The sequence below is a fragment of the Oryza glaberrima genome, chromosome 8 (assembly GCF_000147395.1).
Source record: "Oryza glaberrima chromosome 8, OglaRS2, whole genome shotgun sequence".
NCBI lineage: Eukaryota > Viridiplantae > Streptophyta > Magnoliopsida > Poales > Poaceae > Oryza > Oryza glaberrima.
The window spans coordinates 23,367,015-23,380,960 of NC_068333.1; the positions used below are offsets into that span (position 1 = coordinate 23,367,015).

General features: G+C 42.5%; 3 protein-coding genes across 3 annotated transcripts; 1 reads left to right on the forward strand and 2 right to left on the reverse strand.

Annotated features, from left to right (window-relative positions):
* Positions 1-338: 338 nt before the first annotated feature.
* LOC127781594 (probable auxin efflux carrier component 5c) lies at positions 339-4,464 on the reverse strand. The gene is made up of 6 exons (XM_052308575.1): positions 4,116-4,464; positions 3,323-4,037; positions 3,127-3,212; positions 2,493-2,650; positions 978-1,054; positions 339-813 (listed from the first exon to the last, which is right to left on the reverse strand). Exons 1-6 carry the CDS (start codon positions 4,183-4,185, stop codon positions 744-746), a joined length of 1,176 nt encoding a protein of 391 aa, XP_052164535.1. The 5' UTR covers positions 4,186-4,464; the 3' UTR covers positions 339-743.
* Positions 4,465-8,740: 4,276 nt separating this feature from the next.
* LOC127781639 (proteasome subunit beta type-1-like) lies at positions 8,741-10,927 on the forward strand. Its single transcript, XM_052308637.1, has 6 exons — positions 8,741-9,089; positions 9,666-9,747; positions 9,963-10,092; positions 10,190-10,332; positions 10,468-10,554; positions 10,655-10,927. The coding sequence occupies exons 1-6, from the start codon at positions 8,947-8,949 to the stop codon at positions 10,727-10,729; spliced, it is 660 nt and encodes a 219-aa protein (XP_052164597.1). The 5' UTR covers positions 8,741-8,946; the 3' UTR covers positions 10,730-10,927.
* A 340-nt stretch (positions 10,928-11,267) lies between these two features.
* Positions 11,268-13,621, reverse strand: LOC127783143 (CBS domain-containing protein CBSX6-like). Its single transcript, XM_052310386.1, has 4 exons — positions 13,350-13,621; positions 12,031-12,180; positions 11,638-11,973; positions 11,268-11,517 (listed from the first exon to the last, which is right to left on the reverse strand). The coding sequence occupies exons 1-4, from the start codon at positions 13,619-13,621 to the stop codon at positions 11,268-11,270; spliced, it is 1,008 nt and encodes a 335-aa protein (XP_052166346.1).
* Positions 13,622-13,946: the final 325 nt, after the last annotated feature.

A 13,946-nucleotide genomic window follows, 5' to 3' on the forward strand; every position in this document is an offset into this window, starting at 1 on the left:
TTTCCATCGTCCTTCTTCCTAATGAAAGCTAGAGAATTTTTCTTCAAAAATAAAAAAAAGGCTAGAGACATAATTAACCTTTTTTTTTTCTTTTGTCATCACGTGTACTGTTATTTGTAGTCATTTGATGAGCTGGTGACTTTGTAAACAGCTTCTTTTGAAGCAAATACCGAATTTCCTATAATAGAAAAATAAGGCTTTCTGAATACAGGATTTTAGTTCGTTTCCAATGAAAATCCCATGAAATTCTTTCATTTTAAATTGGGGAGACCTTAAACACACGAATTTTGCACACATGCTCACAAAGCGATCTCGACGTGTATGGTAATTTCCCTGGTGCTCCAACGTACAGTAATATTAGGTAGCAAAACTGTTGAAAACTTTATTATTTACTTTGCTCGAAATACAATATCGACTAATTGGAATATTAGATCATTAATCAGAGCTTGCAACACTGAAGCTCTCTATTGCTGAAGTACTCTGATTAATTAACATCCTTCTGTTGCGTCATTGACGCTCCACATTGGTTTAGATCTCAGCATCCAATGTAATTAGAGGTTTGTTATCGTCCAACAAAAAGTATGTTAAGATACCGGTACCTCACGGTACCAAATTATTTTCGATCGTTGGATCTAGCTGAGCAGATGAGTTATCGGTACCGTGAGGTATCGATATCTCGAGATAATTTTTGTTGGACCGGAGCAAATCCAATGTAAGTAAGCATGCCGTGCTGTAAATGCATGTTAGACAAAGCCCAGAACCGCGTAATATGCAATCAGAATCGGCAGAGAGATCAATGTTCCGAATATAACCCTGCATTCAAAATTAGATTTTCGTTAGTGATTAATCAAGTTATTAGTACTTCAACGGCAGACTGATACTGTAATTAATCTATAATCCAACGCAGTTAAGGAAAACTCGTACGGCATAATTAATCATCAGGTTGATACTAAATTAATGAAAATTAATTAACTTACGCCGTGCTGAGTACATCGGCATGAAGCCCATACTCCTTTGCGAAAACGAAGGAAGCAATCGATTGAGGCAGTGCGGCCTGCATATATGTACATGAAAATTGATTACATGATCAGTATTAATTAAGATCGGAATGCATGCTAATGTCTTATACATGCGTGTGTATGCATAGAACCTCTAAATACCTCTCTTTTTAGCACTAGCAGTTAAATTTCACCATATATATGGAGTTGAATGAAGTCATGAACCCACAAGCCATTTCGAAAAAGAAAAAAAATAGTTTACATCATTTTAAAAAAGTTCAAAGAAGTAGGAGTATTAAACCTCTTTTAAGGAGTAGTGACTTAGGAGTGATGAGGATTATCATTTAAGAGATGAAAAAGGTGGCTGAAATTTTAAAACTTTAAGCACCTTACATATTTGTTAGATTTCAGGGGCGTTAAAATTTGTCGCTTGCAATTACACATTGCTAAAGCCTAAAATTGCATTGTTATGCGATGTGCAATTTTAGTTTAATTTATCTGGAATCTCGGTGTTATATTGAATTATAAATGTAATTTTGCATTACAATAAAAGAAAATGTAATTTTGTATTATTTTTATCAGTTAGAATAATTTATTGTTCAACCTTTTATCATTTTATCTAAAGAAGGGATTAACTTTGTTTAAATTAGTAATACAGGGGAGATGAGAACCATTGAAAATATCATCCAATATATGGACAAGAAGAGAGTGATGACTGATTTTTGAAAATTTCCAAACTCCTGAAATGCAAGCCACGATATATACTTGTGACTTATCTGGTGTATCCATGCATGCATGGCACACTAGCTAGTTCGTTTACTGCTGCTGATGCACTACACATACACATCCCCAATGTGAAAAGTTGGGTACGTATATACCACTCACCAAGTTGCTTAGTTGCTCACTGGTTAGCACGAAACAAGAGTTTCAGAAAAGCGACAAATCGAAGTGATCTGCAGTTAGCATGCACTAGCTGCCGACCTCTCGAGCTCATTTGTTTTCTCTAGGAAGCCGGATATATATAGTTTATTTAATTGAGATCGGAGAAGAGACAAACTAGTGAAAGCAAAAGGCGAAACTAAACTACCACTGTCGAGAAAATATCTCGTTGTTTTTTCATATCATCTAAATAGTTATAAAAAAATTAATGATATAGATTAATATAGAATATATCATTTCAAGGCAAACAAGACTAAATTTGACTTTTACAAATTAGAAAAAAACAAATTAAACTCAAAATATTTATCGTACATCCGCATCTATATTTGTTTTTTTTACAACTTGTAAATAAAAAAATTCAATTTGTATATTTGTGGAGTGATATATTTTATATTAGTCTATCAAGCTAAATTTTTTTAATTATTTTATGACTATTTAGGTGACGTGTACACGAAATCACTTTCCCCTGCATGTATCTAAGTACACGGCGAAAAGCGCCGGCGATGTGACGTGAACAGTTTGTGTTCCCGACAAGGCAAAATTAAGGAGGTGTACCTGTATGATGGCGAGGTGCAGGACGTCGCCGCGGAGGCCGAGGGCGGCGGCGCCGACGAGCGTGGCGAGCGGACCGGCGACGAACCGCAGCGCCATCCCCAGCGCCGTCAGCCCCGCCCCGCACGCTATCACCCTCTCCTGCTGCCCCATGAACAACCCTGCATCTCATCATATATCATATCCAATCACTACATATGATATCCATCAGCAATTATTCAGCATATGCAACAACAACCATTATTACAACAACATTTCTCTAACAACTTGAATCATCAAACATAAATCCAGTGGAATCTAGTTCGAATTACGTGAAATCTGAACTTTTTGAACCGGGTCGAAAACACATACCGCTCGGTTTTTCGATCTTAGTTTTAAAAAAATTAAACTAAGTTTTAATTCTTTTGGTAAAATTTATTCGGATTTCATCAGTTTTTATCCCTTTTTATGGATTATGTGAAATCCAAAGAAACCGGCCGTGAGTGGACTTCGATCTGGTATCGGGATTTTGAACCCTGCAACTGGCCTCCTAAACGGTGCGATTTTTGCAACAGCTTTAAACCTATTTTCCAACTTTATAACGCAAAATTATTCGGCTATTCAGAAAAAGAAAAACTTTATGCCGATGCTAGCTTACCCATGCTGAACATGGACATCCCCGTGCCAGTCCTGGACATCACCTGCAGCGACCCCGTCACGATCCCCGGCAAGCTCAGGTGCCACCTGCATGCATGTTCACCGGCGACGGCGACGTCAAGAAGCTAGTAGAAACTTGAGTTTCACTTCACGGCGATGGCGATGGCGCATGCAATGCATGGCTGACGCGTATATACCTGTACGCGATGCACGCCCACACGACGCCGAGAACGCTGGCGTACACGTTCGGGTTCCTCGCCAGCTTCAGCCCCACCGTCCTCGCCGTCGCCCAGAACGGTAGCCGGACGCCGCCGCCGCCGCCCGGCGCCGCGACGACGGCGCCGTTCATCTCGACGTCTCTCTGCTTCTCCGGCGGCGACGACGACGACATCACCGCCGGCCCGACGCCGCCGCCGCCGCCGACGACCCAGGCCTTGCGGAGCTCGAACGCCATGAGCAGGAGCGGGAACCACACCATGGACTGCACGACGGCGATCTGCACCACGAGGTCCTGCGCCCACCTCCCGTACATGGCGTCGAGCAGCGGCACGCCGACGACGAGCGTGTTGTTGAGCGCGGCGAGGGAGAACCCGGTGATGGACCACGACTGCGCCCCGGCCTTGGCGGCGGCGCAGCCGCAGCGCGTGCGCGCCCACGCCGCCATGGCGGCGATGGCGATCGCCTTGGACACCGCGTCGGCGGCGATGACGCGGTAGTTCATGGCGAACGGGTCGGTGCGGACGACGAAGTCGAAGGTGAAGAAGGGCATGGAGAAGTAGACCACCATGGTGTTGATGGCGGCGCACTGCTCCGCCGTGAAGAACCTCCACCACCTCACCGACCCGTACCCTAGCCCCAGCGCGAAGTAGAGCGGCGCCATTGCCGCCACCACCTTGTATACATCTCCCCATCCTATCATCTTCACTAATAAATTAACCTCCTCTAATTACTACTTAAGCTCACTCTAATTATTTCTCAGATTGAGAGTACCTGAGCTAGGAACTGGATGACCTGAAACTCTGAACTGGGAATTGAATTGAGTGAATTTGTGTGCTGCCATTGGAGTGGTTTATATATAGCTAGAGCTGGGGAAGAAGAGGAATCAAAATGGAGTATCAATTATCAAATTGTGTTGGGTGATTGGGTCCCAATGGCCATATGAGCAAATTAAAGATGTCTCTTCTGATGAGTTCCTGACTCCACTCTCTTATCTGAATATTGGCTACTAGCTGTGCTTGCTCTGTTTGGCTCGGCAAACAAGAAAGATTGAGGATGAAATGTGGGGTTGGAATTGGATGGTACAAAGGTGACAGGAACAAACAAATGCAGATGCAGCTATGTGCATGTATATATCAATCGATGGATGCAGTTGCAGTTTGCAGAGCATATATGTGGAGGAATTGAGTTCTGATTCTTACTGGGAGCAGAATGCAGCTGGTTTCGTCAGTGCACGATGGATATTGGATGGATTGATGATAGCTTTAATATGGAGGTAATTAGTAAATGGAGGGTGCACTCGGTCGATATCGACGCGGTGGAGACATTGCTAGCTAATAGCTTTTACCATGGAATTTAGGCCAGCTTGGTTCGTTTGAACTCAGTTATTTTAATGAGCTAGTTCGTCTCAGTTTGTTAATTTTGATGAGCTGAAAGGTAATTTTTACCATCATTGAGAAGGTAACTGGAGATACGTGTAAAATTCGATACCTCTAGACAGTGTAGATAGTAAGTACCTTAAGATACTAAAAATAATAGTGTAAAATTTAAGTACCTCGAGGAATCGCAAAATTCCTTGGAGCTAAGAGGCTAGCTCGGCTTGACTTGCGAGATGGCTCGTTAAGCTCGTTAGCCTGGTTAACGAGCTCTATCTTATTTATATCATGTTAATAATTTCAAATTTATGATTTTGTAATATATTAACATAATAAACATTAAACTCACTAAATACAAATAGTTTTGATGTAATTAAAAAAATGAAGGACTAGTTAACAAGCACTAAGTATACAAAGATATGATGATATCATTTACAAACGAGCTAAACTCAAGCTTAAGTAGTTCAAGCTAGCTCATTAAACTCACGAGCTAAACGGCTAGCTCAGATCAACTCATTAAGACTATGAGTTTGAATCGATCCAAGTGACAAGCTTCGAGTTTTTTTTTCCACCCCTACTTGAATGAATGGTGGTGCACACTGGTACATATTTCTAGCTGAATATATATAAGCAATGCGTTGGAGATGGAATTTCATCCTTAACAGGACATCCACTTGTTTTTTTATGTCATAGTCATAAAAAATAAATTGATAAAATAGATTAATATTATATATACCGCTCCATAAATTTGTAAGTTGTAACAAAAGGAATAAATTAAACTGAAACTAGTATACATATATCCACAGTTATATTTGTTATAACTTAAAGAAGTCGAATTTGTTCAAGAGTATTTGTGAAGTGATATATATTATATTAATTTATCTTTTTTTATAAAAATATATAATTATTTAGGTGAAATGAATGGATGCAATGCAAGAAGGGGATGATGCAAATACAAATCAAATAATAGATTTTTTAATCGTAGGATATATTTCAATTAAAAGATAAATTTACACCGTGCCTCTGCATCTATCATGCGCAAAAAGAGAGAAAAAGAAGCTAATACAAAGATGCAAATCACTCGCGGCAGCTCACTCTCGTACATCCAGGACGAGTACACCAAGTCTAAGACTACTCTTAAACAACACATTTATGAAGATCCGGTGAATTAATGCAGCCAGAGCTAGATTTTTCATTCAAAAAGCTTGAAACGACACCTTCAACCCAGGGAACGACAAACAAGCGCTGCGCTAGACCGATAGATTCGATTGACTACGCTCGACGTAGACCTGAATATATGACGTGCGAATTTGATTCTGATCTGACAAGCTAGCAAAGCATTTCGCACTTGTGGTAGAGACACGGTGAGCGATCGGATTGAACTCACATATTTACATGCGAATTTGATTCTGATCTGACAAAGCTAAGCTTAGCATTTTCGCATTAGTGCTACAGAGACAGGGAGTGATCGAATCGAAGTCGGGAGGTTGGTAATAGTTAACCTGGAAAACGTGAACGACAGAGACGCACGCACGGACGCATTGATGTTCAGAACTGCGATGTTGATTTCATTGTAGCATTTGAGAGAATGTTGGCTGCTTGGGAACATGGGAAAAAATGGAGGGATTTTGGAGGATTGAAATCCATTGGAAATAATTTCTACATGCCCCTTTAAAACGAAGAAATGACCTCCACAAAATATTTTGAAATTTCTATGGGATAGCTAATTTCATAAGTATTTTAAAGGAAAATTAGAAAGAGACGTCAGACGTGAGATTTTTGGGCCCAATTTTCCCTAAAAACTAGACAAAACCTTTTATTCTTGAATAAAAACATGTGCTCTCTGTGCTCTTTCGAGGCTTATCTTTAAAAAAAAAATTAGAAAGAGACATGACCACATGTTTTCTCTTAAAATTCCTATGTTTTCATGTAGTGCTAGGTAACAACATTTTTTACAAATACTTGTGAATTCACCTCCAGTAGTATTAAATGAGCCGTGAATTATTTTATTTCTACAATTTTCCTATTCTTATATGTTTTTTTTTCCTACGTTTCAAAATAGCCCTACGAATATGTTTTCCTGCGTCAGAACTCCACTATCCGAGAGCAGATCAGCACATGCTTACCATTGATGAGTGGCTTCGATCAACTTGTCCTAAAAACTCCAAAGAAACTAGTACTACTACCCCAACATATCCGAGCATCCACCTGAAGAAAAATTTGATCCCACACGCAAGAATTTATGCTCTGAATTCTGATCATTTAGTTCATCTGCCATTTGCAAGCTCCTACTACCTCTGTTGCTAATGGTTTTGACATAAAAAAGGAAATTGCAACTAGGCCGCCATGGGAGATTTAAAAAAAGAACAGAGAGAGAAAGACAAGATGCAAACAACGGCTCTAGCTGTTTTTTACCATACCAAGAGATTTTTTTTTAAAATGAGGGCTATAAACTAGTATGAAGCATGGTGACTTTACAATGAGACTCAACTCAGAGATTCTGTGAAGCGAAAAGAATGAAAAGATGAACGGAAACAAGTAAGCTAGCACATATATAGACGGCTACTGCTTTGGCAAACAATCTTTTCATCCTGAAACAAGAGAAGTCTGATCAAAACATGTTGGATGGCAATGAAAAAGGGAGAGAATTAAAGAGGAGCTAGCCTGCAGGTAGGTCAGCGCACTAACTTAACAGTGGTGGCTCCTCTAAACCAAATTTAGCACAAACTTTGATCTTTCCATTCACGGACAAGATTAAAACCTGGCAACTAAAGCAAAAGAAAGCACTTGGCGTCATGGCTCGAGAAATAGACTAGTAAATTTCCTTTGACGTTAAAGAACGGAGTTGTTTAAACCCAGGTGTTCTTTTGCTGGTGAACTGAATTTGTTTTTGGCTGCAGGGGAGCTGAGCTGTTCCACCGTTCTGCCCACTCGATGTGACGCGGACCTCAACCCAGTTGCTCATAGAGTCATATACGCTTTAGAAAAGAAAATGATCGCTGTGTGCGTACCAAGGTGGATGCCTTGGCTGATCAAATGAAAACATCCCAGCTGGTTTACATAAAATTCACTGAGTTGCACGTATTTCAGAGCCTCATCGGTTGGCATAATAAGCCAAAGCAAAAATTAAAATTTGAATTTTCAAACTTAATTCTGAAGTTGATTTTAAGATGTTTTCAATGCAAACTATTTTTAGCATTGACTTTTAAATCGTTATGAACAAATATATTAAAAAAATTATCTATAAATTAATTTTTATTTCCTAGTAAACTGTTTTGGCTTATTAGGTAATACAGGCAACTGGTCAGATTAATCTGGGTTATCCAATCTAAACTTCATATCGTACATACAAAAAAAAATCAAGGTTTTCATGTGAAATTCTTGCAAAATTTAATTGTCCCAAAACGATACAACTAATAAGGGACCTTATATTGTCTTTGCCCTAGGAAAGTGGGACTATATTAATCTTGCAACTTACACGAATGGTATCAATAAGCTACTACTACTATTAAACTTTAGTAACTTAGCCCCATTCGAATTCATGTCAGATAAAGATGAACTATGGGCACATAAGGGAAAGTCATTACCGTATAGTTAGTTGAGTTTTAATTATTTTAAACATGAAATTGAATTATCTAATATTTTAAAGTATCTTATGTATAGAAAGTTTTAGCATGAAATACATCGTTTAGCAGTTTAAAGAGTATGCTAATGAAAACCGAGATAATAAAATGTTAATGTTAAAAGAGTAAAAACAAACAAGTAAAAACGTTCATCTATGGCCATGGGCTAAGCTAGCTTCCCCTAGGCCAATGAAGAACATATAAACCGGCCCAATTTTAGGCCGGGCTTTTAAGCCCAAACATCTCTTACGGCCCCCAGTTTTCCAGCCAACTCCAAGACGGGCCGTTCCGGGCCGGACCGAGCCTCTCTTAGCTTCTTCCGCGACTCGGACTCGGCCCACTGGCGAAGCAACCTCCGAGCCGGTCTCCCTCTTCTTGCAGCACAAGAAGAAGAAGAAGAAGAAGCCGAGCCGAAATAAAACTCGCCTCCCCGCGACGCCGCGCCGCCCCGCCCCGCCCCATCGCCGCCGCACTCGCCGCCCGTCCGCCTCGCCGCAACGCACCGCGCCAGCCTGAGGGAGAGAGAGAGACGTCGAGGTTTGAGGTTGGTGAGGGAGCTGAGGCGGCGGGAGAAGGAGGAGGAGCGAGAGCGAGGGAGAGAGATCGATGGCGAGGTTCGAGGCGTACGAGAACAACGGCGGCACGTGCGTGGCCGTCGCCGGCGCCGACTACTGCGTGGTCGCCGCCGACACGCGCCTCTCCGTCGGGTACAGCATCCTCAGCCGCGACAGCTCCAAGATCGCCCACCTGTATGTTTTCCAAACCCTCCTTCCTACCTACCTACTCACGTTTGATGATGTGTGGTCCGATTTGCGAATTGGACTCGGTTGGATTCGGCGATTCTGATTAATCCCCCGCTTATAGTTAGTTAGTTAGTTAGTCAGTTAGTCAATCATGGATGCGTTGCTAGGGATGAATTTGTGGTTTTTAATTACCAGAGAGACAGAGATTTCACATGTTTTCTTTTTAGAAGGGAAGGGAAGAGACTGCATATGTTGTGAATTTGAAAAAAATAAAATAGGCCTAGCTGAAATTTTGTGGAGTGCGCATGAATTTATTGGGTAGTATTACTGATGTTGATTTTCTGCACCCGAAATTATACGTGAGGAGTAAATTGAATCTGAATGTATCGTTGGATGAAGGTTCAGCCCAAATCCTCTGTTTCAGTGCACAAACTTTCCTATAGTAACTTCTGCAAACTATCCCTTAAAATATTGCTACCAAATAATCACGACGCAGCTGCGCACAACATATTTGTTGGAAAGCTCTCTCTCTTTTTTTTTCTGAATAAAGTGCTAATGCCGTTTCCCTAAACCTTCAATTAGAGCGTATAAATGTGTTTTGGCCTCATCTGGATTTCAAGGTGATGTTAAAGCTTTGCAGAGGAACCTTGCTGCCAAGGAATTGGTAAGTCTGAACAATTCTCTAAAACCATCTGTAACTGCAAGAAAATTTCATGATTAACCACATTTTCGACAACTTTATCGCAATAATCTGATCTACTATCTGGCCTGACCCTGAAGATTATCTGATCTTTTACATGGTTCTTTGTTTATTCAAAGTTTTGATCATGAACAGTGTTTCTATTCAGTACAAGCTTATGATCATTTCTGCTTTTATAGCTTTATGAACACAACCATAACAAGAAAATGAGCTGCCCTGCGATGGCGCAATTACTGTCCAACACGCTCTACTACAAAAGGTTCTTCCCATACTATGCCTTCAATGTGTTGGGTGGACTTGACAGCGAAGGTATGATTTGGGGTTACTTCTTTATCTCTTACAGTGGCCGCTCATCAGTATGAATGTATGATCACGACCTGTGAGAATATCTTTTCTTCTTTTGCAGGTAAAGGATGTGTCTTCACATATGATGCTGTTGGGTCTTATGAAAGGACAGGTTATAGTGCTCAGGGGACAGGTGCAGCTTTGATGATGCCTGTTCTGGACAATCAGCTAAAATCTCCTAGCCCATTACTACTTCCAGCTCGGGTGAGTTATATAATTTCAGCTAGTGCTTGACTCTCTAGAAGAATTGTGAAAACAAAACAATATAATTCGTTTATGAGATACAAGTATGTTTCTTCTGACGAATGAGAGCTCTAATAATTCACTGTTATTATGCAGGATGCAGTGACACCATTATCTCAATCAGATGCTGTCGATCTGGTTAAGGACGTTTTTGCATCAGCCACAGAACGAGACATATACACTGTATGATGATTTAAATCTCTTTGGTTGCTCGAAGTTAATCACTAGTGGCCAACTAAACAGTATTGATTCAAATTCTAATTTTGTTCCATGAATTTTGCAGGGAGATAAACTGGAGATCGTTGTCATCAACAGCGCCGGCTCTCACCGTGAGTTCATTGAGCTAAGGAAGGATTAGCGTGGGATACTATCAAGCCACCTCGTACCTGTGCAACAACAATACCATTCAGTTACTAGCAGAATGTGCCTTTTCCTTGCCAGATGTATTTAAATTACCGTCGTATTATTCAGTGTTCACCATTATTACGGAAGTGGTTACATAAGACATTTTGTAGTCTTTCTATCTGAACTATGCGTATCTGAATTGCTCACTGAATTTTTCTTGCATTGCCTGAACCCCTGAATGAAGCTCGAGTAACAAGCTGTCTGAAATAGTCAGAAGATAACAGAACTGAAATATCTGCTCAAATATGGAGAAACTTCACAGTTACAAAACAGCTGCCATTGCCCATTGGGCAATCCCTTTTATAATTCAGATCACTTCGTCAGTTCATCACTCACCCATCTAAGCAAAACAATTATAATAACTGTACAGCTAATTAACACATTCTAATTACTAACTCAAACAAGAAAACAATACCATCTCCAAAAACATCTCAACAAACAATAAAATCTACCAAAATTTGTTTAATCCAAACTGGATTTGCAGCCAGCAGTCAAGCCGGAGGAACAACAACACCTCTAGTGACCGCCCTGAGGATCTCCATGTACCCAATCATGCCAACCAAGACGGCGCCTTTGTCGGCGTCGCCATCCTCGACGACCCAGAGATGCGTGGCCCTGTGCGACAGCATCTGCGCCATGACGGCGGCGAGCGAGCTCGTCGCCTTGCAGGTCAGCACCCGGTTCTTCCGGTGGCTCACCATGATCATGTTCGCCAAGCTCGCCGAGAACCCGATCTTCCTGCTGCTGAACCTCGTCAGCCTCGGCACAGGCGCGATCTCCTCCTCGACGCTCCCCATCCGCGCACGTGCGCCGCCGCCGCCGACATTGCCAGCGGCGGCGGCGGCGGTGGCGGTAGGCGACGGCCCGCTCTCGTCGACGCCGGTGGCGAAGTCCATCGCCGACATGGTCGCCATCGCCTCCGCGGCGGCCGCGTAGTCTTTCTTCCACAGCTTGTGGCCGGAGATCTCGCCAAGAATCACCCGCGAGCCGTCGTGGCCAGTCCGCACGACGGCGACGGCGCGCGGGTCGGAGGGGAGCTCCCAGGCGGCGCCAATGGCGGGGGAGGAGTCCTCGACGTGGGAGTAGGCGCGGCTGATCGCGCCGAGGGAGGCGATGGATTGCATCGGGATGGGGGCGAGCGCGCCGAGGCAGTTGATGAGGAAGCGCACGATGTCCTCCCGCGTGAGGCAGCAGTATCTGTCGCGGCCCAACGTCGTCGACGGCGACCTGGTGGCCGGCGACGGCGACGGCGACGGATTCCGCCGCGGCGTCCCGGTGATCTTGAGCACGGCCTTGTAGAAGGGCGCGAATGGCTGCTTGTTGATGGAGCATCCTTCCTTGATGTTCTTCCCAACCAGCACTCGCCTCGCTCCCCGCTTCATCAACTCCACTATTTCTATCAATCTTCATCACAAAAAATCACAAAAATATATGCCATGTTTAGTTCCCATGTAAATTTTGTTTACCCTGTCACATCGAATGTTTGGATACATGCATAGAGTATTAAATATAGACAATAAAACTAATTATACAGATTGTGTGTAAATTGCGAGACGAATCTTTTAAGCCCAATTACTCTATGATTTGACAATGTGTTGCTACAGTAAATACTCCCTCCATGGGAAACTATTTTAACAGCTCGAGTGGATGTCCCCTCCATGGGAAACTATTTTAACAGCTCGAGTGGATGTCCACCCGTTTATTGCATGTCATCTAAATGGTTATGAAAAAAATTTAAAAAATATGAATAAGATAGATCAATATGTAATGTATCAATCCACAAACATGCAAGTTAAAATTCAACTTCTACAGATTGTAATAAAAATAACAAACAAAACTCAAATTACTATATGTATATTTACAGTTAAATTTGTTATTTTTGTTACAACTTGTAGAAGTTGAATTTTAACTTGCATGTTTGTGGAGTGATATATTACATATTGATCTATTTTGCCAATTTTTTTGAAAATTTCTCGTAGTCATTTAGTTGACATGCAATAAACGGGTGGACGTCCACTCGAGCTATTAGAATCCATCCCCCTCTCTCCATTTCTAAATATTTGACAATGTTGACTTTTTAGCACATGTTTGACCATTCATCTTATTCAAAAACTTTTGTGAAATATGTAAAACTATATATATATATATAAGTATATTTAATAATAAATTAAATGATAGAAAAAGAATTAACAATTACTTAAAATTTTTGAATTTGACGAACGGTCAAACATGTTTTAATAAGTCAACAGCGTCAAATATTTAGAAACAGAGGGAATATTTGCTAATGATAGATTAATTAGACTCAATAAATTTGTCTCGTAGTTTATAGACGAAATCTATTGTTTTGTTATTAGTCTATATTTAATACTCCAAATATATGTCCGTATATTTGATATGACACGCTAAAACTTTTGACCCGTGTAACTAAACATGGCCATAGTCGCAATTATCTCATGGATGCACTGCAATGCAGGATATCTAGATCATGAATTGATGGTGACCTCGTGTCGGGCTGGACCTCGCGCACGAGGGCGTGTTCGTGGGGCACGACGTCGCCGGCGGGGGTCATGAACGCGGCGGCGGCGCCGCCGGGGTGGTTGGCGAGGAAGGCGACGACGTCGATGGAGCTGAGCAGGCCGACGACGGTGGCCGCCGCGGTGGGCGCCCGGTGGTGGTGGTGGTGGGAGGCGCCGTCGACGCGCCAGACGGCCACGGCGGCCTCGGACGACGCCGGGATGGCCGCGGCCGCCGCGGAGAGCGGCGCGGACGCCGGGACGCCCGCCAGCGGCGGCTTGCCGGCGGTGAGGTCGGCGGCGGAGGCGCGGAGGAAGACGATGTGGGCCATTCTACGTTCGACGCGATGGCGACCTCTCGTTTTTGCCAATCTCGTGTCTGACGAAGTCAGACCAAGCAAAGGCCGTGAGGCTTTTTTGGGCTGTCAGTCCTGGATGGGCTTTAGTAAGCTGGGCTGATCGGTGGGCCGCGGCCTGTATGTACAACAGCTGCACGTTTTTAATCCAACGGTTGGTGACGGCTTGAGGCTCCGTTTGGCTAATGGCTAAAATTGCTGCTTTACCATTTGCTAGTCCTGACTCCTGAAGATATTGGTGATTAGCTCGTTCTTGGATATCGCCCAATCGGCATAACTGCATACGGCTATATGCAGGTTG